The sequence below is a fragment of the Elgaria multicarinata genome, chromosome 16 (genome assembly GCF_023053635.1).
Source record: "Elgaria multicarinata webbii isolate HBS135686 ecotype San Diego chromosome 16, rElgMul1.1.pri, whole genome shotgun sequence".
Lineage (NCBI taxonomy): Eukaryota > Metazoa > Chordata > Lepidosauria > Squamata > Anguidae > Elgaria > Elgaria multicarinata.
Genome location: NC_086186.1, coordinates 27298527 through 27323534, shown reverse-complemented (window position 1 = coordinate 27323534; position 25008 = coordinate 27298527). Strand labels below are relative to the sequence as shown.

Sequence of the window (25008 nt, the reverse complement as noted above, 5' to 3'; positions counted from 1 at the left end):
GACCCCCAAGGAGGCAGTGGAAGTGATAAACCAGTGTCTGGATGGGGGTTAAGGCGCTGAAACTGAATCCAAACAAGATGGAGGTCCTATTAGTGGAGTTGATAGTCGATGGAATTTCCCTGTTCAGAAGCAGTGTACCAGATGCCAAGGAAAAACAACAGCACCTCCTTCGTGTTCTGTTTGTGCGATTCCCGGAGGCCTCTGGCAGGCCAAGGGGGGAAACAAAGTGCTGGATTAGTTGAGCTGAAATGGGGCTGCTTGCTGCACCAGAATTGTGTTCATTGGGTTCGCGTCATGAGCTCCTCTAGGGCCTTGTCTCTGTGGTTCTCGCACAGCAGGAGGACTTCTTTGATGTCGGCTTGCTGGAAGCCCATGTCGTTGAACTGTACTAAGAGGTGAAGGAATTCTGATGCCTGCAATGCAAAGGAAGCGAAAATGAAGTGATCCGTGAGAGCACACCGTGCGTTTCCTTGACTGTTTCAAGAGGAGACCATTGGGAACTGTAGGCGATAAGTAGTTCTGGTTATAGAGCAGCCATCATCAACCTGGCATCCTGCAGATCTGTTGGACTGCCAAACCCATAGCTGGCTGGGAATGATGGGAATTGCAGTCCAACCTACCTAGAGGGCACCACATTGATGAAAGCTGCTCTATAACCCTCCCAGATGTTTTGGACTATAACTCCCGCAAGTCTCAGCCAGCAAGGCAAATGGGAGCAGTAGTCCAAAACATCTGGAGGGCACCAAGTTGGGGAATCCTAGAATCATAGACTTGTGGAGTTGGAAGGGACCACAAGGATAATCTAGTCCAACCCTTTGCAATGTGCAGGAAAACCAGTTAAACCGTCCATGAGAGGTGGCTGTCCAGCCTCTTCTTAAAAACCTCCCAGAGATGGAGAACCCACAACCTCGACTTCTCCACTGCTGTACAGATCATACCATCAGGAAGTTTTTCCTTATATTTAATCAAAATCTAGATAGCTGTAACTTATACCCATTATTTCAGGTCCTAATTTCTGTGGCCATGGAAAATAGTTCTTGACCATCCTCCCTGCGGCATCCTTTGATGTACCTGTACACGGCTCACATGTCTCCCCTCAGTCTTCTTTTCTCCAGGCTGAACGTCCCAAGTTCCTTCAGCCTGTCCTCCACTGAACCTGTTCTAACCTGTCAATCCTTCTGGAAATGTGGCACCCAGAATTGTACACAAAACTCCAGCTGTGGTCTCACTGGTCTAAAGTAGGGATGGGCAGAAAGTAGATCTCCAGATGTTTTTGACTTCCCTTCCCAAGATTCCTGACCAGTGGCCATGCTGGCAGGGGTTTCTGGGAATTGAAGTCCAAAACATCTGGACATCTGTCCATCCCCGATCTAGAACCAGGAACGCTACGTATTTGCCTGTGCCTTCCCCGAGCTCCCTGCTCTGCACTTTGATGCTATTTGCTAGCCAGATGCTGCCCCATGTACGATCCAAGCTTTCATAAAGGGATGGTTGTTTTGTACCATCCAGTTATGGTTTACAACCTGCCATGGTAAGCAAAGACGCTAGATAATATTTCCTCCGCAGCGGATGGGTTCTGACCTTCTTCTCTGAGTTCTGGAACATTTCCATGGCTTCTTCCACCTGTGCCTCTTCATAACCCTGTTTCAGAAGTTTGTCACAGGCACTGAGGTAACTGAGGAACTGTCACGGGAAAGAAAAAGGTTTAATTAACACATGACAGCTCCATCCGAAAGGTCCCAACCAACCTCTGAAATCAGGCCTCTTCGCCCTCTGATTCCTCTTTGCCGATCATACAACCCCACAGCCACAAAGAGCAAGCTGGATGACTGAAAGGTGTTTTCGGAGTGAACAGAACAAGACCGTTCACACAACCAAGGCAGGCTGAGAGGCAGAGCGGTGCAGTGCTTAGATCAATCACCCCCCAACCTGGTGCCCTCCAGATGTTTCGGGACTACAACCCCCATCATTGGCTGGGGATTATGGAAATTGACACCCAGCTCATACAGAGGGAAGGTTGTGCTACAGTCTCACACTAGGACTGGGGAAACCCAGATTCAAAAATCTCCATTCAGCCACGATGCACACTGGGTGACTTTGGACTAGGCACCATTTTTCAGCTTAACCTCCCTCACAGGGTTGTTGTGAGGATAAAATGGGCAGGGGAGAACCATGCACGCTGCCCTGAGCTCCTTGGGAGAAATGTAATATATGATATAAAATACATAAGTCACATGCTGCAGCAAAATAACTCCCCACCCCATGATTTCTGCCAATATGACATCAGGTAGGCTGTGAGTGTGAGCAAAATCCAGTGAAATTTAATTGGATGCATCTCCATGTGCCACTGAATATCTTGTGTCCTGTTCTGCCTGTATCACGATGCTCCCAGAAGTCAGAACAAACCCTCTAAAATTATGTCATAGAGCCTGTATCCAAAGTTAGTCTAACACACGTGTCATTCATTTCAATGGGTCTTCCCCAAGCAGGACTAAAATTGGATACAACCCTATGCCATCCTCCATCTAAGGAGAATCACAAACACGATAGAATCAAGTACGCTTTGATTCTAGTCTTTGGTCTTGAACACAGAATCAAGAGTTGTAACTATCTGGGAGAGGGGAAAAAAAAGCAATTTTCTAGTCCTCATGGTTCTGGAGAAAGACAAGACTTCCTTATCAGCATCAAGTACTGGTGGCTCAGCCGAGCAGCTGAGGCTTACGTCTTTGAACAGGAAGGGGAACAGACTGAAATTCCAACGGGGTGTGTGTGGCTTCACGGCACTGCTTTGCTGCTTTGAAATCCCGTGGTATCACTGCTGCGGCGTGGTGGTGGGAAATCATCCACGGCGGGAGGGAGCGTGGGCTTTCCGACGGCCATTTGGCTCACAGATCCAGCCCCTTGCCCAGCCTTCCTGCGCTTCTGGCAACCTATCCGTTGTCGCCATCCACCCTGGAAAGCCCCCAGCTCGACACTGAGGTCACACGGTGGAAGGACCATGGTGACTTCATTTCAAAGCAAAAGGTCAGGGTAAATCCCCCACTTTTTAAATTCGCAGCTTTGAGGAAAAGCCCGCAGTGGGTGCAAGTTGGCGTCTGCGTTGTATAACCGATGCAGAGCCAGCGTGCAGCCACCGCGGGGCAAACAAGGCACGTAGACTGCCCCTGGAAACCTGCAGAATGCTTACAGTGTAACTGGTTCAATGCATACCTTCTCCGCAGCCTAGCAAACATGACTCTTCACATACACACTTAAATGAGCTTTGGGTGTCCTCTGTTCGTTATTTTTCTCCTCCTCCCTGTCTTCTGAATGGGTTACATTAAGCTGGTGTTTCAAGAAGTTTAATAAAAATAACTCTGGCAAAAACAATAACGCTGCCGCTTCCCATGTGTTAAGATAACCATCGACAAAGTTATTCTCTGCCGATGAATGGAAAATACAAGTACAAATAAAGAGGGAAAGTTTCCAAACTGTTCTGCCAAGGTGCAAAGGGCCCCAAGACTCCTATATCTCAGCTGACAGAAATCTTTGCTCCTGAAACACACAAAGACAAGATCTCTCTACGTCGTCCTCCAGCATTTCCCATGGTAAGATCTCATTAAGATGATGCAACAGAACTGAGGTCTGGCTCTCTGGTCATGGGGCAGCCCAAAACATTGTGTATCGTGGGGCCAAAAACAAACAAACATGATGTTAAATGTGTCTCTAGAAGCTATGTCTTGGTTTGGGGTTGGTTTTTTTTTAAAAAAACTTTTACTCTAGAGTAGACACAGGGGCCCAGATCCCAATCAAGGCAATAGCGTGGGGAGTAGGAGGGCTTTTAAGATCCAGATCAATGCCCCCAGTGCCTACCCTAGAGTAACAATGAAAAAAGACATCGCTGCTAGACATACATTTAAAATGGTGTCTTGTTTTGGCCCATAGAAGGCTATGCAAGGGGTGTGGGGCAGGGTCTCATCAGGACACCGAGCAGTTCACACCGCCACTCGAAAGCCAAGAGTTATTTTGGGCTTTCCCCCATTGTTCTTGGAGTGCTGACAGCATAATTCCCAGTGGCATTCCCCTTGAATACCACGCGCAGCATCGGTCCCCTGTGCGAAAACATACATAGAATCATAGAATAGCAGAGTTGGAAGGGGCCTACAAGGCCATCGAGTCCTATACCTGCTCAATGCAGGAATCAGCAACCATGGGAGTCAGCAACCAGTGAGCAACGATCTATATCTAAAAATGTGCCCGTTGGTTGACAAATATCAACATTCTGTAGACCTGAACGTGGCAGACGTTGGTCAAGGGACCGAGAGATGAACGTGAGGGACTTGCTTGAATTCAATTCTGCACTGGTTAGGCCTCATCTTGAGTATTGCATCCAGTTCTGGGCACCACACTTCAAGAAGGATGCAGACAAGCTGGAGGGAGTTCAGAGGAGGGCAATGAGGATGATCAGGGGTCTGGAAACAAAGCCCTATGAGGAGAGACTGAAAGAACTGGGCATGTTTAGCCTGGAGAAGAGAAAGCTGGGGGGAGACCTGATAGCACTCTTCAAGTTCATGAAAGTTGTCACACAAAGGAGGGCCAGGCTCTCTTCTCGATCAACCCAGAGTGCAGGACACAGAATAATGGGCTCAATTTACAGAAAGCCAGATTCCATCTGGACATCAGGAAAAACGTCCTGACTGTTAGAGCAGTATGACAATGGAACCAGTTACCTAGGGAGGTTGTGGGCTCTCCCACACTAGAGGCCTTCAAGAGGCAGCTGGACAGCCTTTTGTCAAGGATGCTTTAAGGTGGATTCCTGCATTGAGCAGGGGGTTGGACTCAATGGCCTTATAGGCCCCTTCCAACTCCACTATTCTATGATTCTATGAATTCCATCTTCAGCCACTGATTCAGCTTGGCAAAGCCAGACTGGGGGCTTCCAGACGAGACTTTTATTGTGCAAGTGCCCTGCCTTGTACATGGGATTTTATGGGTGGTCCAGATGACCATGTCAGCCTGTTCTTCCGTCTTTGTTTTCAGCACAGAAAATCCATTATGGAGGGAAAGGCAGAAAAGCTTCCCGATGCATTTGATTGATAGCGCCAGGAGGTGTCCGTCTCAAAGCAGCCAGCATGATTGACAGAGCCAGCTGCAAACCACCACCTTCCCTTGTTGAGAAGAACCCGCCCCAAAGATCCCAATTTGTATTTAAACCACTCTTGGAGCGCAACAAGTATTGTGCCTGCAGGAAGGGTTGGATTAGAGAAGGGGGTGTTCAGTGCGGGGGGGCTTGCTTTTCTATTTGATATGTATTAAATGTGCTCATTATCATTTCATTGCAATACTGAATTAGGCCCAATCTACATGGAGGTGACTTCTGAGGCTGATCCAGTTTAAAAATGGATTTTGATGAATTTGGATTTGCTCCTCCTGTGGCAGAGGGGCAATAGAACCAGTGATCTATGGAGGTTGTGGGCTCTCCCACATAGAGGCAGCTGGACAACCATCTGTCAAGTATGCTTTAGGGTGGATTCCTGCATTGAGCGGGGGGTTGGACTCAATGGCCTTTTAGGCCCCTTCCAAGTCTACTATTCCATGATTCTATGAAGAAACACGGTGTATACATGCTAGAATAAAACCTGCTTTCGCAGGGCAAGCAGCACCTGGAAATGCATTAGTTTGAGAATACTTGGGCAGAGTCTTATTAACTCTATCCTATTTGAATTTGCTTGATATGCCTTGCAATTTTTTTAGGATGCTGCAGATTGTATTTCACGCTAGTCCTACACAGAGTAGAGCCACTGAAAACAACAGGACAAGTTAGACTAACATTAGGAACAGCCTTGTATGCAGATATTTATTTGATGTTTATGGTGAGACGCTTTGGGTACAATCCCCTGTCAAAAAGAAATGGCATATAAATAAACAAAACTAAAACACAAGATTAGCAGCTCTGAGGCAAAATTAGAGGCAAAAGCCTCTAATTTTGGCACCTTTGCAGAGGCATTTGGCTGTTGGGAGGCAGAATGGTGACCTAGAGAGACAGGATCAAAGAAAGACATCCTTTAATGTATTCCTCCAGCTCAAAAGGCCATAAAAATACACTAAGACAGCCCAGTTTGGCTGAAAACTCATCCCTTGTTAAGGAGGGCTGAAGAATGCAAGGGCTGCTTGTTTATTATCAGTGAGGGCTTCTCCCTTCACTAGCTGTTCGCTGCATTTGTTCCCATCAGAACTTCTGCTTATTAAACCCCACTGCTGGGGAGAAAATATTTTTGCCCATTAAGGGAGAGAGCATCTCACCATGTTCAGAGTGACACAGCAGAAGAACTGGAGTGTGCAGACAAAATCTCTCTTTGATCAAGGCAGGGAAATTCCATCAGAGCAGAACCTATCCATAGCATCATTTTAAGGCCAGTTGAGGCTAGTACCAAAGAAACTCAAATTCTGCACCAAGTAAAGGTGAATCCTATTCCCTGTAAATATTACAGAAACGTGCGTAAAGAGTCTTATTTTGCATCATTGATGCTGGCTGCAATGTTGAACATTCGGGAGCCTTTGTTTTCCTAACTTGTCCCGTTGAAAACCTTTTTCAGCACCTATCCCTGATCCTGTAATCATGAAATTCCAAGCACTCTTGGATTAGGGTGACCATATGAAAAGGAAGACAGGGCTGCTGTACTGAAAAGGGAATTTCAGCAGGTGTCATTTGTATTGAAGGCTGGGAGGTGCTGCTTCTGGGGGAGAAATGCTGGAACATCAAGGGTGAGCTATTCCACCTGCTCCCCTCCCCACCCCCACCTGGAGACATTAAAGCAAGGCTGGAGCTGAAGGCTTTTTTCCCCTTACCTTGTTTGTTTTGCTGTACACGTGTATTTAGTATATTTTGAATATTATTGTGATATTGTTGATTTGTACATTGTTAAATATTGTTGTAGTTTTTAATTTTTGTAAACCGCCCAGAGAGCTTCAGCTATTGGGCAGTATAAAAATGCAATGAATGAATGAATGCATGCATGCAGCACCTGGTGAAATTCCCTCTTCATCACAACATTTAAAGCCACATAAGCCCTGCCTTCTTTTGTATCTGGTCACCCTAGTATAGGGTGACCACATGAAAAGGAGGACAGGGCTCCTGTATCTTTAACAGTTGTATTGAAAAGGGAATTTCAGCAGGTGCCATTTGTATATATGGAGAACCTGGTGAAATTCCCTCTTCATCACAATAGTTAAGGAGCTATACTAGAGTGACCAGATTTAAGAGGGCAGGGTTACCTAGGGAGGTTGTGGGCTCTCCCACACTAGAGGCCTTCAAGAGGCAGCTGGACAACCATCTGTCAGGTATACTTTAGGGTGGATTCCTGCATTGAGCAGGGGGTTGGACTCGATGGCCTTGTAGGCCCCTTCCAACTCTGCTATTCTATGATTCTAGGGTACCTGCAGCTTTAACTGCTGTGATGTATAGGAAATTTCACCAGGTTCTCCATATATGCAAATTGCACCTGTGGAAACTTCCTTTTCAATACAACTGTTAAAGATACAGGAACCCTGTCCTCCTTTTAATATGGTCACCCTACTAATATAGCTCCTGCAGCTTTAACTGTGGTGATGAAGAGGGGCATTTCACCAGGTGCTGAATGCATACAAGTGACACCTGCTGAAATTCCCCTTTCAATACAACTGTTAAAGATACAAGAGCCCTGTCCTCCTTTTCATAGGGTCACCGTATCTTGGATGATACTGAATTTCTAGATCCATTTCGATCAATCTGGCACCAAAATCACCAAAAGAGACTGGTGTGTGTGTGTGAGAGAGAGAGAGAGGGAGAGGGGAGAGGGGAGAGAGAGAGGGAGAGAGAGAGGGGAGAGAGAGAGAGAGAGAGAGAGAGAGGGAGAGAGAGAGATCCTATTGCAGGATGCCCTAACACGGTGCCCTCCAAATCTGTTGGACTACAACTCCCAACATTCCCAGCCAGCATGGCCATTAGCCTGAGGAGCATGCTGGCTAGGAATTATGGGAGGTGGAGACCATTCATCTGGATGGGAACAGGATGAGGAAAGCAACAGAGGACCTCCTGGACCTCTCAGCAGCTTTCAAGACCATCAACTAGGGTATGTTTTTGAATGGGCTTTCTGGGCTGGAGATGGGAAGTTTCGATCCATTCCTAGCCGGACAGCCTATTTCAAAAATTGGTGCTGAGAGACCACTGCTCAACACCCTGGCATTTTTCATATAGCGCTCCTGATGGGATCTCGCTCATCTCCCATGCTTTTAAACATCTACAAGAAAACATTGAAAGCCCCACCACATCTAGTCAAATGTGCGGCTCCTGTCGCTTCTGCTGTCGCTGCTCCCACCGAAAACAGGAAGTAATTAGCCCCATTCAGTCTGGCAGGAGAGAGCAGCAACCGGACTTAAAATGAGGTTTTTTTGCAGTGCAATAATGGCCAGACGGGGCGGAAGAGGCGCGAGAGGCAGACGACGTCATGTGAGTAATTTGCGAGTGCCCAGTAATGAGCATGCAGTAAAGCGCTCATCGGATGGAGCTTTGAGTGAAGTCAACTGGAGATTTGGGGTGAGGTGTCACCAACACGGAGATGATCTCCAACTGTATCTCTTCTTTTCATTGGATTCATTCATGTGATGGTGCTAAACCAATGTCTAGGTGTACTGTTGGAGCAACTGATGGTCAATTACCTGAAGATACTTTATATCATGCTTTTATAGTGTTTGTTTTATATTTTGAATGGTTTTAATTTTTGTGAACCACCCAGAGAGCTTTGGCTATTGGTCGGTATAAAAATGCAATAAATAAATAAATAAATAAATAAATAAAAATTAAAAATGTCAGTGGGACGGTGAATCTGCTCCAGGCTTCAGTCAGAACCAGTCAGACCTCTGAAGGAGCCTCTCCAAGGTGTTGCATCAATAACAGGTTCAATCTGCAGCACGTCGGATAGCTCCTTTAGACTTGCCTGGAGGGGGATTCGTTGGATGAGCAAGAGGAGTGGGAGAGCCAGCACAGCGAGCCCCAGGCGGAGAGCTGGCGCCCCCTCACCATGGGAACCATTAGAAGAGCAGCCTAGCCCCTCCAGTGTTATTCATGGATTCCTATAAATGCAGGAGGCAGAGCCAGAGATGATTCATCCCTCCGAACGGTGCAGGCTCAGACGTGAGAAGCAAGAAGAGGCCACAGCGTGGGGCCTCCCTTAAAAACGACATGCTGACCTATTTAGTCAGCTGTGCTCATTAATGACCAACTATAAATCATCGCAGCTGGAGCCAGATCTCTGCTGTAGTCAACCTCCGTGTGTTGCTTTGCTTCTCTGGACCTTGCTGACTCCTGGACCCTCGATGACCCACCTGGACCACCCTCCTGGACACCCCCAGACTGGCTTTGATGCTTGGTATAACTGACTTCTGTGGATAAATGACCTCTAGATTGCTTTTGACCTCTCCTACTACGCTATTTGGATTCCCACGTATGACCTTGGCCTGGACTGGCTTCTCTCTTTGTTTACACCTGGGAGCCTTGACCAGGGCACTTGTTGGCTTCAAAACAGGACAACCGGAGTGGATTCACTGCCTCCCTGACATCAGAGCCACCAGCCTGCTCTATGAACAACCGTTGCAATGTTACCTCCATATTCGTGCGTGGTGGGACGGAATATCCACGGCACTAACAGATATTTTTCCTGCCATGTAAGAGAAAGGATGCAAGCCGCACTGACCTGCCCCAGGCTTTGCCTCCCAGTCTTCTGGAGAGCGAGGATTGCCCGGCGTATTGGATAACCCAAGGCTAAAACCGGCTCAATGAGGTCACGCTCCTCTTGGCTGAGTGCCGAGAGCAGGTCAGCAGTGGAGTCAGGATGAGTTCTGTGGGAACCAAGAGGTCGCTGGAGCCCAGGAGGAGGCGGGAGGCAGGAATAAGGGCTGAGGGACTGGAAAAAAACAAATAAACAGAGAGAGCTTAATGTTAGTTAATTTTCAGGCAACATTAGAAGACATCCGGTACTTTGCTAGATGTTAAAAAGGATCCTTATTCTCCTCTGGAATTACACAAAGGAATTGTGGATACTCCCAAGAATTTCTTCAAGCCCTGGTCTTATTAGAATTCATTTAGACAAACCGCAGATGAAGCCAGGAAAATTCCCGTACACGAAACAATTCCTCTTTTGGTTTTCTGACTTCTTGTTAAACATCCTGTTTTAATCTCTTTCTGAAGCTCCTCTCAAAATTGGAGTGACCCTGGCTTGGAATAGAAGTTATTATGTTTCCAGGGTGATGACAAAGGCTGATATGACAACAATAGGGACCGGAAACTTGTGTACTCTTCCTTCTTTCTTTTTTTAACACAACTCAAAATCACATATATGAATCAGGGATATGGTTGATGTACTATTGATGCACTTTTCAGTTTTCACATCCTGGTGAAGTGCTCGAACATTTTCCCAATGTGTCTCTGAATCTAATGGAACTTCCTGACTGTTAGAGCAGTATGGCAATGGAATCAATTACCTAGGGAGGTTGTGGGCTCTCCCACCATAGAGGCCTTCAGGAGGCAGCTGGACAACCATCCATCAGGGATGCTTTAGGGTGGATTCCTGCATTGAGCAAGGGGTTGGACTCGATGGCCTTGTAGGCCCCTTCCAACTCTGCTGTTCTATGATTCTATGACTTGATTGGTGAGACTCAACTGCAAGCTCTGCACAGTTGTTTAATTGCATGGCAAAGATGGACGAATCATGTGATACAGCTATGGCTGGACTATACCACTTTGGACTGAAGGTGGGGGGTGCATGTTTGAACACTTCCCCATATAAACAAACAAACAAACAAACAAACAAACTTCCCTTGAACTGTTTTGGAGGTTTTATGGACAGAAGATCATAAGAAGAGTCATGCTGGACCAAACCAGGGGTCCATCTAGTCCAACATTGTCTTCACATATTGGCCAACCAGCTGTTGACTAGGAAGCCACAAACATGACATGAGTGCAAAGCATCCTCCCACCCATGTCCACAGAAACTGGTATATATATAGTCTTACTGCCTCTGATTCTGGAGGTAGAACATAGCCATCAGGGCTTGTAGCCATTGATAACCTTCTCCTCCAGGAATTTATCCAACCCCCCTTTTAAAGCCATCCAAATTGGTGGCCATCACCACATCTTGTGAAGCAATTTCCATAGTTTAGCTATGCAGTGTGAGAAGAAGACCTTCCTTTTAGCTGTCTTGAATCTCCCATCAATCAGCTCCATGAGATGACTCCACATAGTATTATGGAAGAGGGAGAAAAAGTCTCCCTATCCGCATTCTCCACACCATGCTTAATCCTGTGTCCCCTTACCTTCCTTTTTTCCAAAGCTAAACAATCCCAGCTGTTGGATCAGCTGTATATCAAGTAGACAGGCTGTACCCTCAAATTCTCCCCAAGAGGTCAGATTTCTATGTGCGGGGAGTTTAAAATATGCATTGTGTAATATATATTTGAATGACTAGTTTGGTTTAACATCATATAGTTAAAAATGTCTTTCAGTTTCCTCAATAACATATTTGGGATTTCAAATAAATACTTGGAAGCAAAATGACAGTTTTGAGAATGCTCAAGGTGGAAAATTTTTAAGAAGTGAGACACAGTTTTCTTTAAAAACAAAAAAGAGGAAAAAAAGGCAAAAGCTGAATAGAAACTAAGTAAGTGTTATCTTCCAGAAAACATGTTAAGGTGTTGAGTCTACAATCCTACGCTCTTGTGTCAATGGGCTTCCTTCTGAGTAGACCTAGAGAGGATTGCACTGTAAGTCTATCGTTCTAGAAGTTCTTCCTTCTAACATCCCTGAATTTTCAATATATTTTAATCATAACATATTATATATGAAGCATGAGTTATTTTATTGTTTATTTATAGGATGTCTAGATCACCTTTCAGTGAAGAGGGATGCAGGGCAAGTCCATACAATATCCTTAAACACACACGTTTACAATTACCCTAAGAACTAATACAGCTCAAAGAACTGTAAACTAAAATAGTTGAACTATTATCTATTAAAACATCCCATTCCACTCCCCACCCGGGTCCATCTCCCCTACGAGGGAAGTTTGCATCAACTGGGGTTGTTTAGCTTGGAAAAAAGGAGGCTAAGGGAAGACATGATAGAGGCGTACAAAATTATGCATGGCGCGGAGAATGTGGACAGGGAGACATTTTTCTCCGTCTCTCAAAATACTAGAACCCGGGATCATCCCATGAAGCTGAGTGGTGGGAGATCCAGGACAAATAAAAGGAGGTACGTCTTCACACAGAGCATAGTTGGATTATGGAACTCACTACCACAAGGTGTAGTGATGGCTTCAAAAGGGAGTTGGATAAATCCCTGGAGACGAAGGCTATCAATGGCTACTAGCCCTGATGGTTGTGTGGTATCTCCAGTATTTGAGGCAATAAGCCTGTGTGCACCAGTTGCTGGGGAACATGGATGGGAGGGTGCTGTTGCACCATGTCCTGCTTGTTCATCCCTGATCAACAGCTGATTAGCCACTGTGTGAACAGAGTGCTGGACTAGATGGACCCTTGGTCTGATCCAGCAGGGCTCTTCTGATGTTCTTAAGAGTTCCAGTCCAACATGTAGTTGTTCCAACCATACATACTTAGCACAAGGCTGTATGAATTAACTCATCCCACGGTCTCAGTTTAACAGTTTGATTCAGTGAACTGCTTCAACATCTATCCTGCAGATAGCAATCCCAGCTACTCCCCTCAAGGGAAGTCAAAAGGCCTACGAACTTCAAGGAAAATAGGGATCTACAGAATTCTTAGTCTACATGCAAAACTACGATTCCTTCATGGAAGCTACAAGGATTTTACCAATGGAGGCTGGTGGCTCTGATGTCAGTGGGGCGGTGAATTCACTTTAGATTTCAATCATAGAATAGTAGAATTGGAAGGTGCCTATAAGTCAGAAGCAGACCCGGACAGCTCTTTTAGAGTTCTGGCTGCCCCACTGACATCCGAGCTACCAGCCTTAACTGGATTCTAGGGATGATTAATTCAGACGGGGGTCTAAATTGAGACCTGTCTTGTCATTAAGCAGGGTTACAAGGAATGGCATTTGACATGCTGAATAGCTCGATTCCAGGGCCTCCTTCTAAGAAGTATTTCTTATGTATAACCTCCTTGCATGTAAATTGGGATGGCACACACACACACACACACACACACACACACACACACACACACACACACGGATAATGAGGTCATTGGGGAAAGGATGCAGGCGGCCGGTTGACTCTTGATCTCTTCAAGGGCATGGTTACGTGACTGGAAAACACAAGCAATCTAGAAAGCTGCACAGCCTCCTTGCAGCTTCCGGACTTATCTTCTTTGGAGGTTTTAGGAACAGCACTATGACGCACTGAGAGGGAGGCCTAAGAGCTCAGCCATAAAGACTCAACAGCTGTTCTGTTGCAGAAATTTACACCTCAAAGGTTTATCAACTGGTCCCTTGTTAATACCTCAACATGCCAGCACGTGCATGTAAATATGCTGTGTGTCTCTCCTTGAGAGTCCTTATGTAGGGGTATAATTCAGGCTCTCTTTCTTGTGAAATAAGAACCCACCAGTCCACTGTGCTGAAGCATGCAAAATTCTGCATCAAGCTAAATCCCTAAGCTGTGATCCAGGGCAGTGGTCTTCAACCTTTTCTGACCTGGGATCTCTCTTTAGCCCCAACAAGAAGGATCTTGGAATTGTTGTAGATCACAAGCTGAATATGAGCCAACAGCGCGATATGGCTGCAAGAAAGGAAAATGCTATTTTGGGCTACATTAATAGAAGTATAGCTTCCAAATCACGTGAGGTACTGGTTCCTCTCTATTCGGCCCTGGTCAGGCCTCATCTAGAGTATTGCGTCCAATTCTGGGCTCCACAATTCAAGAAGGACGCAGACAAGCTGGAGCGTGTTCAGAAGAGGGCAACCAGGATGATCAGAGGTCTAGAAACAAACCCCTATGAAGAGAGACTGAAAGAACTGGGCATGTTGAGCCTGGAGAAGAGAAAATTGAGGGGAGACATGATAGCACTCTTCAAATACTTAAAAGGTTGTCACACAGAGGAGGGCCAGGATCTCTTCTCGATCCTCCCAGAGTGCAGGACACGGAATAACGGGCTGAAGTTACAGGAAGTCAGATTCCGGCTGGACATCAGAAAAAACTTCCTGACTGTTAGAGCAGTATGAAAATGGAATCAGTTACCTAGGGAGGTTGTGGTCTCTCCCACACTAGAGGCCTTCAAGAGGCAGCTGGACAACCATCTGTCGGGTATGCTTTGAGGTAGATTCCTGCATTGAGCAGGGGGTTGGACTCGATGGCCTGGTAGGCCCCTTCCAACTCTATTCTATGATTCTATGCATTTTGGGACCCCTTTTTTAACCCCCCCCCATGTATGGTGATGCTGGTGTGACCCACCTTAGGTCAGGCTGTGACCTCAGCCAGCTGAAGTTCAGTAATCTAATGGCTGGTTCATTCTAGGTGACCATATGAAAAGGAGGACAGGGCTCCTGTATCTTCAACCGTTGCACAGAAAAGGAAATTTCAGCAGGTGTCATTTTGTATATATGGAGAACCTGGTGAAATCCCCTCTTCATCACAACAGTTAAAGCTGCAGGAGCTATACTAGAGTGACCAGATTTAAAAGAGGCCAGGGCACATGCAGCTTTAACTGTTGTGATGAAGAGGGAATTTCACCACATGCTGCAGGCGTACAAATAACACCTGATGAAATTCCCTTTTCAATACAACTGTTAAAGATACAGGGGCCCTGTCCTCCTTTTCATAAGGTCACCCTAGTTCATTCATGCAGGTTCGTCACTTTTGGCAATTGTGTGCCAAGTAAGCCATGATGCTGCACACGGATCTTACCCAGCTCTTCACGTCACCTCAAAAGCAATGCCTTACAATGGACTCCATTCACACACTTAACTGCCACTCATTGAGTATAGTGAAATCAAGTGGTGTTGAATTGCATATATTTGCTTACATTGCATAATTTCACCGGCTCCCTCTAAGCACAGAAGAGGGTGCTAACGCAAGGAAGCCAGAATTTGGTGCCTCGGGCAGGGCCTTCATCCCACTGTGTGATCAGGCCAACTTAGAAGACCTAAAGACGGTAGTGCACACGCTGGTAACTTGGAGGCTAGACTTCTGCAATGCTCTGTACACAGGGCTCCCTTTGTGCCTACTCTGGCAACTTCAACTAGTTCAAACTATGGCAGCCAGGTTGGTCACCTAGGGGTGACCACATTACACCAACTTTAAAATCACTCTACTGGCTGCCAATTAGTTTCTGGACGAAGTATAAAGTGTTGGTAATTACCTTTAAAGCCCTACATGGTTTGGGTCCAGATTACCTGTGGGATTGCCTTCTCCTGTGCAATCCGCCCCGCAGACTCAGGGAGGACTTACTCCAGTCAGCTAGGGTGACCCTATGAAAAGGAGGACAGGGATCCTGTATCTTTAACAGTTGCATAGAAAAGGGGATTTCAGCAGGTGTCATTTGTATATATGGAGAACCTGGTGAAATTTCCTCTTCATCACAACAGTTAAAGCTGCAGGTGCCCTGCCCTCTTTTAAATCTGGTCACAGTATAGTTGTAGTATAGCTCCTGCAGCTTTAACTGATGTGATGAAGAGGAAATTTCACAAGGTTGTTGTTGTTTGTTTTTAATGGACCCCACAATTGTTGTTTTTAAATGGATACTGTTGTTTTTATACTGTTTTTATATGTGTGCGTGTGTGTGTTTTTAAAAAAACTGTATACTTTTAATGTTTACTATTTTAAAATGTTGTAAACCGCCCAGAGAGCTTCGGCTGTGGGGCGGTATATAAATGTAATTAAATAAATAAATAAATAAATAAGGTGCTGCATGCATACAAATGACACCTGTTGAAATTCCCCTTTCAATACAACTGATAAAGGTACAGGAGCTCTTCATAGGTAGGGTGACCATATGAAAAGGAGGACAGGGCTCCTGTATCTTTAACAGTTGTATTGAAAAGGGAATTTCAGCAGGTGTCATTTGTATACATGGAGAACCTGGTGAAATTCCCTCTTCATCACAACAGTTAAAGCTGCAGGTGCCCTGCCCTCTTTTTAATCTGGTCACAGTATAGTTGTAGTGTATCTCCTGCAGCTTTAACTGTTGTGATGAAGAGGAAATTTCACCAGGTGCGACATGCATACAAATGACACCTGCTGAAATTCCCTTTTCTATACAACTGTTAAAGATACAGGAGCCCTGCCCTCCTTTTCATAGGGTCACCCCAAGTCAGCCAAAACTAGTCTGACAACCATTACCATTACCCAGAGGACCTTTTCTTCTCTCACCCCAGACTGTGGAATGACCTGCTGGGAGAGATTCGTCGATTTAATAGTCTTGCCCAGTTTAAGAAAGCCATAAAGACTGATCTCTTCCGGCAGGCCTACCCAGACGTTTTTTAACACGTCCAATTGTTCTTTTAATATTGCATTAGTTTTATTTGTTTTTAACCAGTTTTATGCATTTTATTGTGATTTTTGTATTTAATGTTGTTCCCTGCCTCGATCCAGAGGGAGAGGCAGGTAAGAAATAAATATTCTCTTCTCTTCTGTTCTATTCTAAATGCATAATTTCTGTGTGCAAATCTGAAACCTTGCAAACCTATGATAGTGTGAAATGGCACTAACTAAACACACTTTCCCAGCATGTCTTGTCCTCTGTACGTTGCTTAGAAATTCCTTTAATATAAGTAATTCAAATGAATGAATGAAGGGTCGTTTCTTACCGCAATGGTGGGCTTGTGCTTCTGGATTGGGGGGACAAACCCTGCAGCAGTAAGCGGCCGTGGGCTGCAGCCAGGGGTCGGGGGTGGCGTGGGGGTTAAAGTCCCCACCAGGGTGACATCAGAGGCAGATCCGTACCGCAGGTTCTTGCTGCTCCTGGATCGCTGGTGGAGGGAGAAAGCTCTGGATGCCAAGGTGGGTTCCGTCGAAGCATGGTTCAGAGGGTGCATGAAAGCTGAGAACTTCTTCTTGGCACCTTCCAGCTCATTTTTCATATTGTTAAATAAAAGCATGGATCGCCTCTGTTTGAGCAGGGGTGGCGTGGGGCAGCTGCTCTCCAACGGGGTCGCCGACAGTCCTGGCGAAGTCTTTGGTCGACACTGGGGAAGACTCAGAAACCGAGGCAAACTGCTGGGGGTGTGTTTGGTGTCAGCTAAGAATGGCTCTTCTCCATCACTTTCTGCCGTGGCATTTGGGGAAGGCTCCTCACCTTCAGAGCATTCCTGCTCCTCTGGGTACTGGTCCCCGTTCACCTCTTCCATCAGCCTACCTTTCTCAGCGACGGTGCCCAGGCTCACGCATCTCCGGACGGGGGTCATGTCCTTGGCTTTGCTGTCATGAGCCACGTTTTCTTTAAAGTCCACCAACAGGAGCCAGCAGGGGGGAGCAGTTGGGACAACGTCAGTGGCCATGTTGTGCCAGGGAATCTCTTGCTGAGAGGCGGACTCTATCCAGTAGAGTACCTTCTTCTCTAGTGAAAAATCGTGCTATCAAAATGTAAGGAGAAGAGAGTCAGTCAGTATCTTCTCGTCCTCGCCAGACAAGCAAGAGTTGTGAGAGCTAAATAATCTATGGCCCTCCAGATCTCGTTGGATTCCAACTTCCATCAGCACCTGCCAGCAGGGCCAATGGTCAGAGATGACAGGAGTTCAACAATAAGTCCTGTCAGAGAGACAAAATCCTAATCAAAATTCAAAGCTAGATAGGTCATTTGAGCCCAATAAAGCCGTCCTTTCTCAAGACCTGACATTGCTAATGGACAACTTGTCCAGTATTCTGTTTTTTAACATTGGTCAGACATATGTTTTGGGAGGCTTACAATCAACCTGTACAGGAAAGAGCCCTCACTGTTTTGTCCCAAACATCCATCATTGACTTGCATGCTACTTCTGAAGATGGAACTTCCCTTTAGCTAACATGGTTGATAACACTGATAGAGCCAGGCGGTTTCCAGCGACAAATCAAACTCTAATTACCGTGCAGCCTCCCTCAACCTAGATCCCATTGTGAGAGCCAGTATGGTGTAGTAGCTAAAGTGAGGAGTCTGGAGATCCGGGTTCTAGTCTGTACTCGGCCATGGAAACCCACTGGGTGACTTTGGGCCAGTCACAGACTCTCAGCCCAACCTACCTCACAGGGATGTTGTTGTTGTGAGGATAAAGTGGAGAAGAGGAGGATTATGTATGCGGCCTTGGATTCCTTAGAGGAAAAATGGGATATAAATTCAATAATAATAAAAAATCCCTCCGGATATTTTGGACCATAAGCTATCTCAGCCTCAGTCAGCACTGCCAATGGTCAGGGATGATGGGAGTTGCAGTCCAAGGCATCTGGAGGAAACCAGGTTGGGGAAGGCTGTTTTAAGTCTTAAACAGCTTGAGTACAGGATACCTCTAGGAGCATATATATCCAGGTGACTTTTACAATCTTCAGAGGAGGCCCTGCTCGTCATTCCGAGACGAAGAGAATGTTCTCATAAAGAACCTCGACAGCGGGGCCTTCTCTGTAGCGGCACCCACCCTCTGGAAAACCCTCCCTCATGTGGTTCGGGAAGCGGAAGATGTAATAGCTTTTAAACGCCTCCTAAAAACACGTCACTTTAAACAAGCCTTCCTTGGACTGTAACTTATTTGGGTATTATGTGATTTTAAAGTTTTCAGTTGGATTTTATGGTTTTAGTTGTAAACTGCCCAGAAAGCCTAGGCTGTTGGGCAGTATAAATATGCGTTTGGGGAGTGGCCCTTCACGGGAACAGGCAGAAGCTTGCTGCAGGCCAGGGCAGCTGACAACAATTCCCAATCCCCACAATCCTCAGAAAAGACTTGCCAGAACTGAGAAGCAACTATTGTTCTTGGTGCCTTGTCTTTGTCGCTGGCATACCAGCTCCTTGATCATGCTTGGACTTATGATGAGTTTGGACCGGACCCTGACTATGCTTTCTTGATTCCAGTATTATTGACCTGGCTTTGGACAGATACTTCAGCTTTCAACCACGGACTGTTTGTTGAATTTTCCCTCCTGCTTATCGAGTTTAATGCTGGTGATTTATGACACTGACTAATCTTTATGCTGGCTGCAGCTAATGGGAATTGAAGTCCAAAATAACTGGAGGGCACCAGGTTCGGGAAGGCTGTGAGCTTTTGTACGTACGAACTATAAATGCCCAGGCTCTGCACACATGAGTCAGAATCCTTGAATTGGCAGGGATTCCCGATGGTGTATATACCCCTCACCCACTTTTGCTGAACTCCCTTAAGAGATGTTGGGTGTGATTTTACTTCTCCCACAATGTATATCTAACCAAATAAACAGGTTTTTTTTAATCCAGTAACCATCCCCACATGTTGTGGTACTGAGCACCACAAGTTAACTAAACTGTGCATTGCTAGTAGAAGGCTGATTCTGACATGCTAAGCTTAGGGGTGGAATAGTCACATTGCAGCTACATTGGATGCTACAATAGGGATGATTGCTTTAGGGTGCAACCAATTTGAAATTTAGGGTGCAATCAATTTGACATTGCTTTAGGGTGCAACCAATTTGAAATTTAGGGTGAAATCAATTTGACATTGCTTTAGGGTACAACCAGTTTGAAATTTAGGGTGCAAACAATTTGAAATTTAGGGTGAAATCAATTTGAAATTGCTTTAGGGTGCAACCAATTTGAAATTTAGGGTGAAATCGATTTGAAATTGCTTTAGGGTGCAACCAATTTGAAATTTAGGGTACAACCAGTTTGAAATTTAGGGTGAAATCAATTTGAAATTGCTTTAGGGTGCAACCAATTTGAAATTTAGGGTGAAATCGATTTGAAATTGCTTTAGGGTGCAACCAATTTGAAATTTAGGGTGCAATCAATTTGAAGTTTAGGGTGCAATCAATTTGAAATTTAGGGTGAAATCAATTTGAAATTGCTTTAATGTGCAACAAATTTGAAATTTAGGGTGAAATCAATTTGAAATTGCCTTAGGGTGCAACCAATTTGAAATTTAGGGTGAAATCGATTTGGAATTGCTTTAGGGTACAACCAATTTGAAATACCACCCACATTTTCTCTGCGGTTGCAAAACTGGATTGCCAGCAGTAGAGCATATATGGTTCGAATAGTGAGCCAGGCAATCCTTTGACTGGTTAAAATCCCAGCCAGCTGCAAAGCAGATCCATTGAGAAGTCCATTGAGAAGTCAGCTGCCAATTAGCTTTGATCTTGAGCCTGCCAATCCCTCATGACGGCATCCAAATGATACTGAATCCAATCCCAACGGTTCACTATTCGGGAGCAGATCATGCTGGCAAAGTCTGTGACTGTACCTTGACATCAGTGGACTTTTTTAAAAGCCCCCCTTCAAGAGGGGTTGCGGGGGGAAGTGGCTGGGTGGGGAAGTTTAAACCTCCCCGACCCACATGTGGTGGTCCTGATCCAGATTGTGCGCCTGTGTGCTTATTAAAAAATAAATTGAGGATCAGCTGCACGCTACATACTTAATGTAGCATCTAGTTTAGCCCTCCGAAGGCTGACTATAAGCTTCATTCCCTGTACCTGCTTCCCTCGGATTATCCCCGTTGTTTTTGCTACCGGGCGACAGCGATCCTTTGCATCCCAGGAAGTGAGTTGAAGGGGGGAAATGTAAAAAATCAACGGATGACCCAATTCAATTCAAATTTGGTATGCTTAAAGCTCTCCCTTAATATCTATTACTGTGCCAATTTGGGTGTCTTTATCTTTAAAGCTTACACAGATGTAAGCATTTCTTTAAAATCCTGCTCCTGCGCCCCAGCGGCGGCTCAGAAGATACGCTCAAAACGTGGGGGCTAAATACGGCGAATCTTTTGGCTTTATAGCACAATTAAGGCAGGATGCCTGGGAGTACTTCACAATCAAAGCAGATTATAAAGTGGGAAACTTCTGAGTCCTTCGCGTGCAATTTGCAGTGATTGCACAGTATAATGCTGGAGTGATAAAGCTATAACAGCAGAAGATTTGCTAACATGACTCCTCAAGAAAACCTTCTCCAGGGCACAACAATGCTCCCTGTTGGTGGGAATGTACTGAACATGGAGCTCAGTGGTGGGGAGAGAGAGGATTGCCTTGTTTTTTCAACACCCCCCCCCCCCGTTTCCGAACGCAGCCTCCATACAACGCCTGAAACCTCCTGGCAATATTTGTAACCTAGGAGATATGTAAGCATTGCATTCTGAAGCAGTGCAATGTTATGAAAACACACTTCAAACGGGCATGTGGGAAGTTCAATTCGTCACAGACTGACTTGCACACATTAGGGGGAGTTGGGGAGCGATGTGCTCCACTGACACTAATTAGGCAAAGTTCTTTCTGCCCTATATGTGCTTTTACCTAGATTAGTTCAAATAGAGCACCATTATTTGGTGCTATGTGAATAAAGCCTTTAGGGAGCCTCTTGGCTTACACGTACTCTCTGGAGATTCCCACTCTCTTTCCCTGGCTTCGAGTTTGAGGCAAGCTGCGATTTGCTGTTTCATTCAAACCAGCAAACCTAGGGTGACCATATGACCGGATTTGCCCGGATCTGTCCGGGTTTTGATGGCAAATCCGAGAGGGGAGGGGAAATCCGGATTTTTTTCCAAAGAGCAGCTCTAATGGGAATTAACAAAAATGCTTATAACTCCGTCATTTTTTAAGATAAAGTCATGAAACTTGGCACAATGGTAGCTCTTAGGAAGGGCTTTTGTCATACCAAATTTGAAACAGATCTGTTCATCCATTGATTTTTTAGGAATTTTTTTAAAAATTGAGGTTGTAAAATTATTATTTTTTAAACTGTCATTTTTAAAGATAAAGAGCTGAAAGTTGGCACCATGATAGCTTTTAGGTAGAGCTTTAGCCATACCAAATTTGAAACAGTTCTGGGGCCTGTAGCAAACCCTGTTAACAACAACAGCAGCTTGCAATGAGTGAAGATACAGGCAGAAAAGATATTTGAGGGAAGGGGAGAATGTAACACACAGAGTATAGCAAAAGCTTCAAAGTACAGCAAAACCTACAAAAGTAGGAGTGAGTGAAGTTAATTTCAGATACATTGAATCTCTCACTTGTTCTTTATTTCAGTGATTTTAACATTAAGATGTTACGCAGAACAGATTAGTCTTAAATGTGTGCTGTAAAATCAGACATGTGACCAAGGCTATGTTTGGGTGGGCACGCCCCCTTGGTGCTGTACCCGCCCCCTTGGGGCGACCATGTTGTCCTCCTTTTTGGTTTCCAAAATATGGTCACCCTAGCAAACCAGAATTGGAAACCAAGATCACGGTTTTGCAGGGCGAGGCATCATCTACAGGTCGCCACTTGGGTCAAAGAGGCGAATTCTGCTTTGTCCCAAAGCAGGAAAGGAAGGAGGAAATAATCACAGGAGAGGAGAGGATGTGTGAGTCAGAGGCTCCTTAAAACTCATTCCCATCACATCAGACCATGGTTTGGCATTACAGGAACACTAAAAGCTGTTTATACCAAACCTGAGTCTTGGTCCATCCAGCTCAGTATTGTCTGCAACACTGATTGGCAGTACTTCTTCAGGTGTCAGACAGGAGTCCCTTCCCAGCCCTTCCTGGAGGTGACAGGCAGTGAACTTGGGACGTTCTGCGTGCAAAGGAACTGCTTAGCCACACTGAGGTATGGCTTTATGCAGTGGAAGCTGGTGGCTCCACTGTCAATGGGTGGTAAATCCGCTCCAGGTTTCAGTCAGAACTCTAAAGGAGCTTCACACCTCTTTTAGAGTTCTGACTGAAACCTGGAGTGGATTCACTGCCCTACCGACGTCAGAGTCATCAGCCTCCACTGGGTTTATGTCTGATCCAAGTCCTTAAGACATTGGTAAAGAGGATGCAATGTATTCTTTAATCCAGAGGTGGAAAACACACAGCACTATGAGCCTCTGAAGTTCCTTTTGTGCAGCCCACAAGGACGTGGTAAAAGCCAGTGGATCCTAGCTTTCACTCCTGTTAAAGAAGTTGCTAGGCTTTGTGGATTCTTTACATGATGTCATCTTTCCCCAGGCCTCTCCTATGCTTTGCAACCATGATCACGTGTTTTTCCCCCCCTAATAAGGAAAGTCTGGTATTATTTAGATATGGCGGAATGAGAGTCTCGTGTAATTGCGCAATTCTACTATACCATTGTGCCATCTAGTAGTTGAGTAATGAAACATATAGAAAGGCAGAGAATGAAACCTCCTGGGGGGAAAGGATGTATAAAGGAGCTGATCTTAATCCTACAAAAAACAACAACTGGAAGCAGAAGTCTTGGTAAAAGTGTGGGATAAAAGCCTCATGCAGAAATGCTCTCTGTTAATCCAGAAAATGAGAATAGCTAAATAATCAGAAACATGGAAGAACCACCTTTGATATTGTTACTGTGATGATGATGATGATCTACATGAGAAAGAAACTAACTTATTTACCATTGCACACATCAGGATCTCTGCACAATTGGGCATCTCAAATTCAGGCGCAGACACAAAGTCCTCTTCTCCCACGGAATTGCCTACAAAGCTTATGGTCATTCGGAAAGGTATGTCTTCCAGGCAGCTCATGGCACCCCTTGTTACATTACACTCTAATAGAAATAAATAAGAAGAGATGAAATTGATTTATTTGGATTTCTCTTTCAATGCCACTCTTGGGGCTCATATAACAATGTTACTTTGAACACAATCCACCAAGAAGTCATTCTGCATTTATTTAATTTTTTTTATTATTATTTAAAACATTTCATGGCCGCCTTTCAGGGCAGAGGCCCTCGCAAGGTGACTTAGCACAATAAAATACATAAAATATTAAAAGCAATAAAATATCAAAATATTAGAAGCAATAAAAACATGTTCACAATAAATTAGCAATTAAAACAGTAACACCAGCAGGAACAACGACAGCAGCAATAACATTATACATCATGGGAAAGCCAGGGGGAAATAAAATGTTTTTAAGGCCTTCTTGAAAGCCTGCAAGGATGGTGCATGGTGGACCTCTGATGGAAGTTTGTTCCAGAGATTTGGGGCCACCACAGAGAAGGCCCTCTCCAGTGTGGACACCCACCTAATTGCTCTCACAGGTGGGCAAATGAGCAGGGCCTCTCTTTCTGATCTTAAAGTGTGGGCAGGGTGATTTGGGTGAAGGCGGTCGTTAAAGTAGCTAGGTCCCAAACCGTTTAGCGCATGACCACGTTGAAATGAATGGCCACAACAGAGAGCACTGAATAGATGTGACATGCCCAGGAGAACTTGTTGGAGGATTGCACCCTATACAAAAAGTGTCAATTAAAACTGATTTCACCCTAACAGTCATTTCACCCCAATAGTGGCATAAACACCCAGCTCAGATGGAATAGTTTCACATGACACTTTCATAGGTGTCCAGCCTTGGGTTCAGGTGAATCTTCGGGTATGCAGGGAGGACGCCTTTGCTGTCTGAACTTGGTAAGCCTACAAGGGCAACTCAGTGGCTTTCTGATATGCTTGAACCAATTGCTGACACAAGCTTAGTTCTCACTGAACCAGTGGACCTGGGTCCAGGCTGTACTACTTCAGCATGAAGGTGGTGTGTGTGTGTGTGTGTGTGGGGTGACATAATGGAATGCTCGTTGTCTGCACGCAAAACAATCCTTGTCTTCCCTTACTTCCTGACGTGTAGCAGCACATCAGGAAGAAAAGGTTCTACTTATCCTTCCTACTTTTCTATGTGGAAGGACAATTGTTGGGCATTGAGGAGCATTCCATCATGTTTGCCCCATCTAGCACAACCCACTTTGCCTCCCTTCCTTCTGAGTTCTAGCTCCTCTTTAAATGACCTTTAACCAGAGTGAAACATTTGATTATTTTTCATAATATAATTGAAGTAAGTTAGTGTTCACTGTGTACAGTTCTGGTCACCACAACTAAAAAATGATATTATGGAGCTGGGAAAAG

At 45.2% G+C, this 25008-nt stretch overlaps 1 protein-coding gene across 1 annotated transcript; it reads right to left on the bottom strand.

Annotated features, from left to right (window-relative positions):
* Window positions 1–272: 272 nt before the first annotated feature.
* On the bottom strand, window positions 273–23637 carry UBAP1L (ubiquitin associated protein 1 like). Its single transcript, XM_063142450.1, has 5 exons — window positions 23506–23637; window positions 16796–17560; window positions 9711–9920; window positions 1582–1683; window positions 273–413 (listed from the first exon to the last, which is right to left on the bottom strand). The coding sequence occupies exons 1-5, from the start codon at window positions 23635–23637 to the stop codon at window positions 279–281; spliced, it is 1344 nt and encodes a 447-aa protein (XP_062998520.1). The 3' UTR covers window positions 273–278.
* Between the last annotated feature and the right edge of the window lie 1371 nt (window positions 23638–25008).

What these genes read in the sequence shown, in the direction of transcription:
- UBAP1L (XM_063142450.1), bottom strand. Translation starts at nt 23,637, where the DNA reads ATGAGCTGCCTGGAAGACATACCTTTCCGAATGACCATAAGCTTTGTA. An exon ending in GGAGGCAAAGCCTGGGGCAG is followed by an intron (nt 1,684 to 9,710) that starts GTCAGTGCGGCT and finishes TTCCCGTGACAG; the next exon opens with TTCCTCAGTTACCTCAGTGC. An exon ending in TCCAGAACTCAGAGAAGAAG is followed by an intron (nt 414 to 1,581) that starts GTCAGAACCCAT and finishes TTTGCATTGCAG; the next exon opens with GCATCAGAATTCCTTCACCT.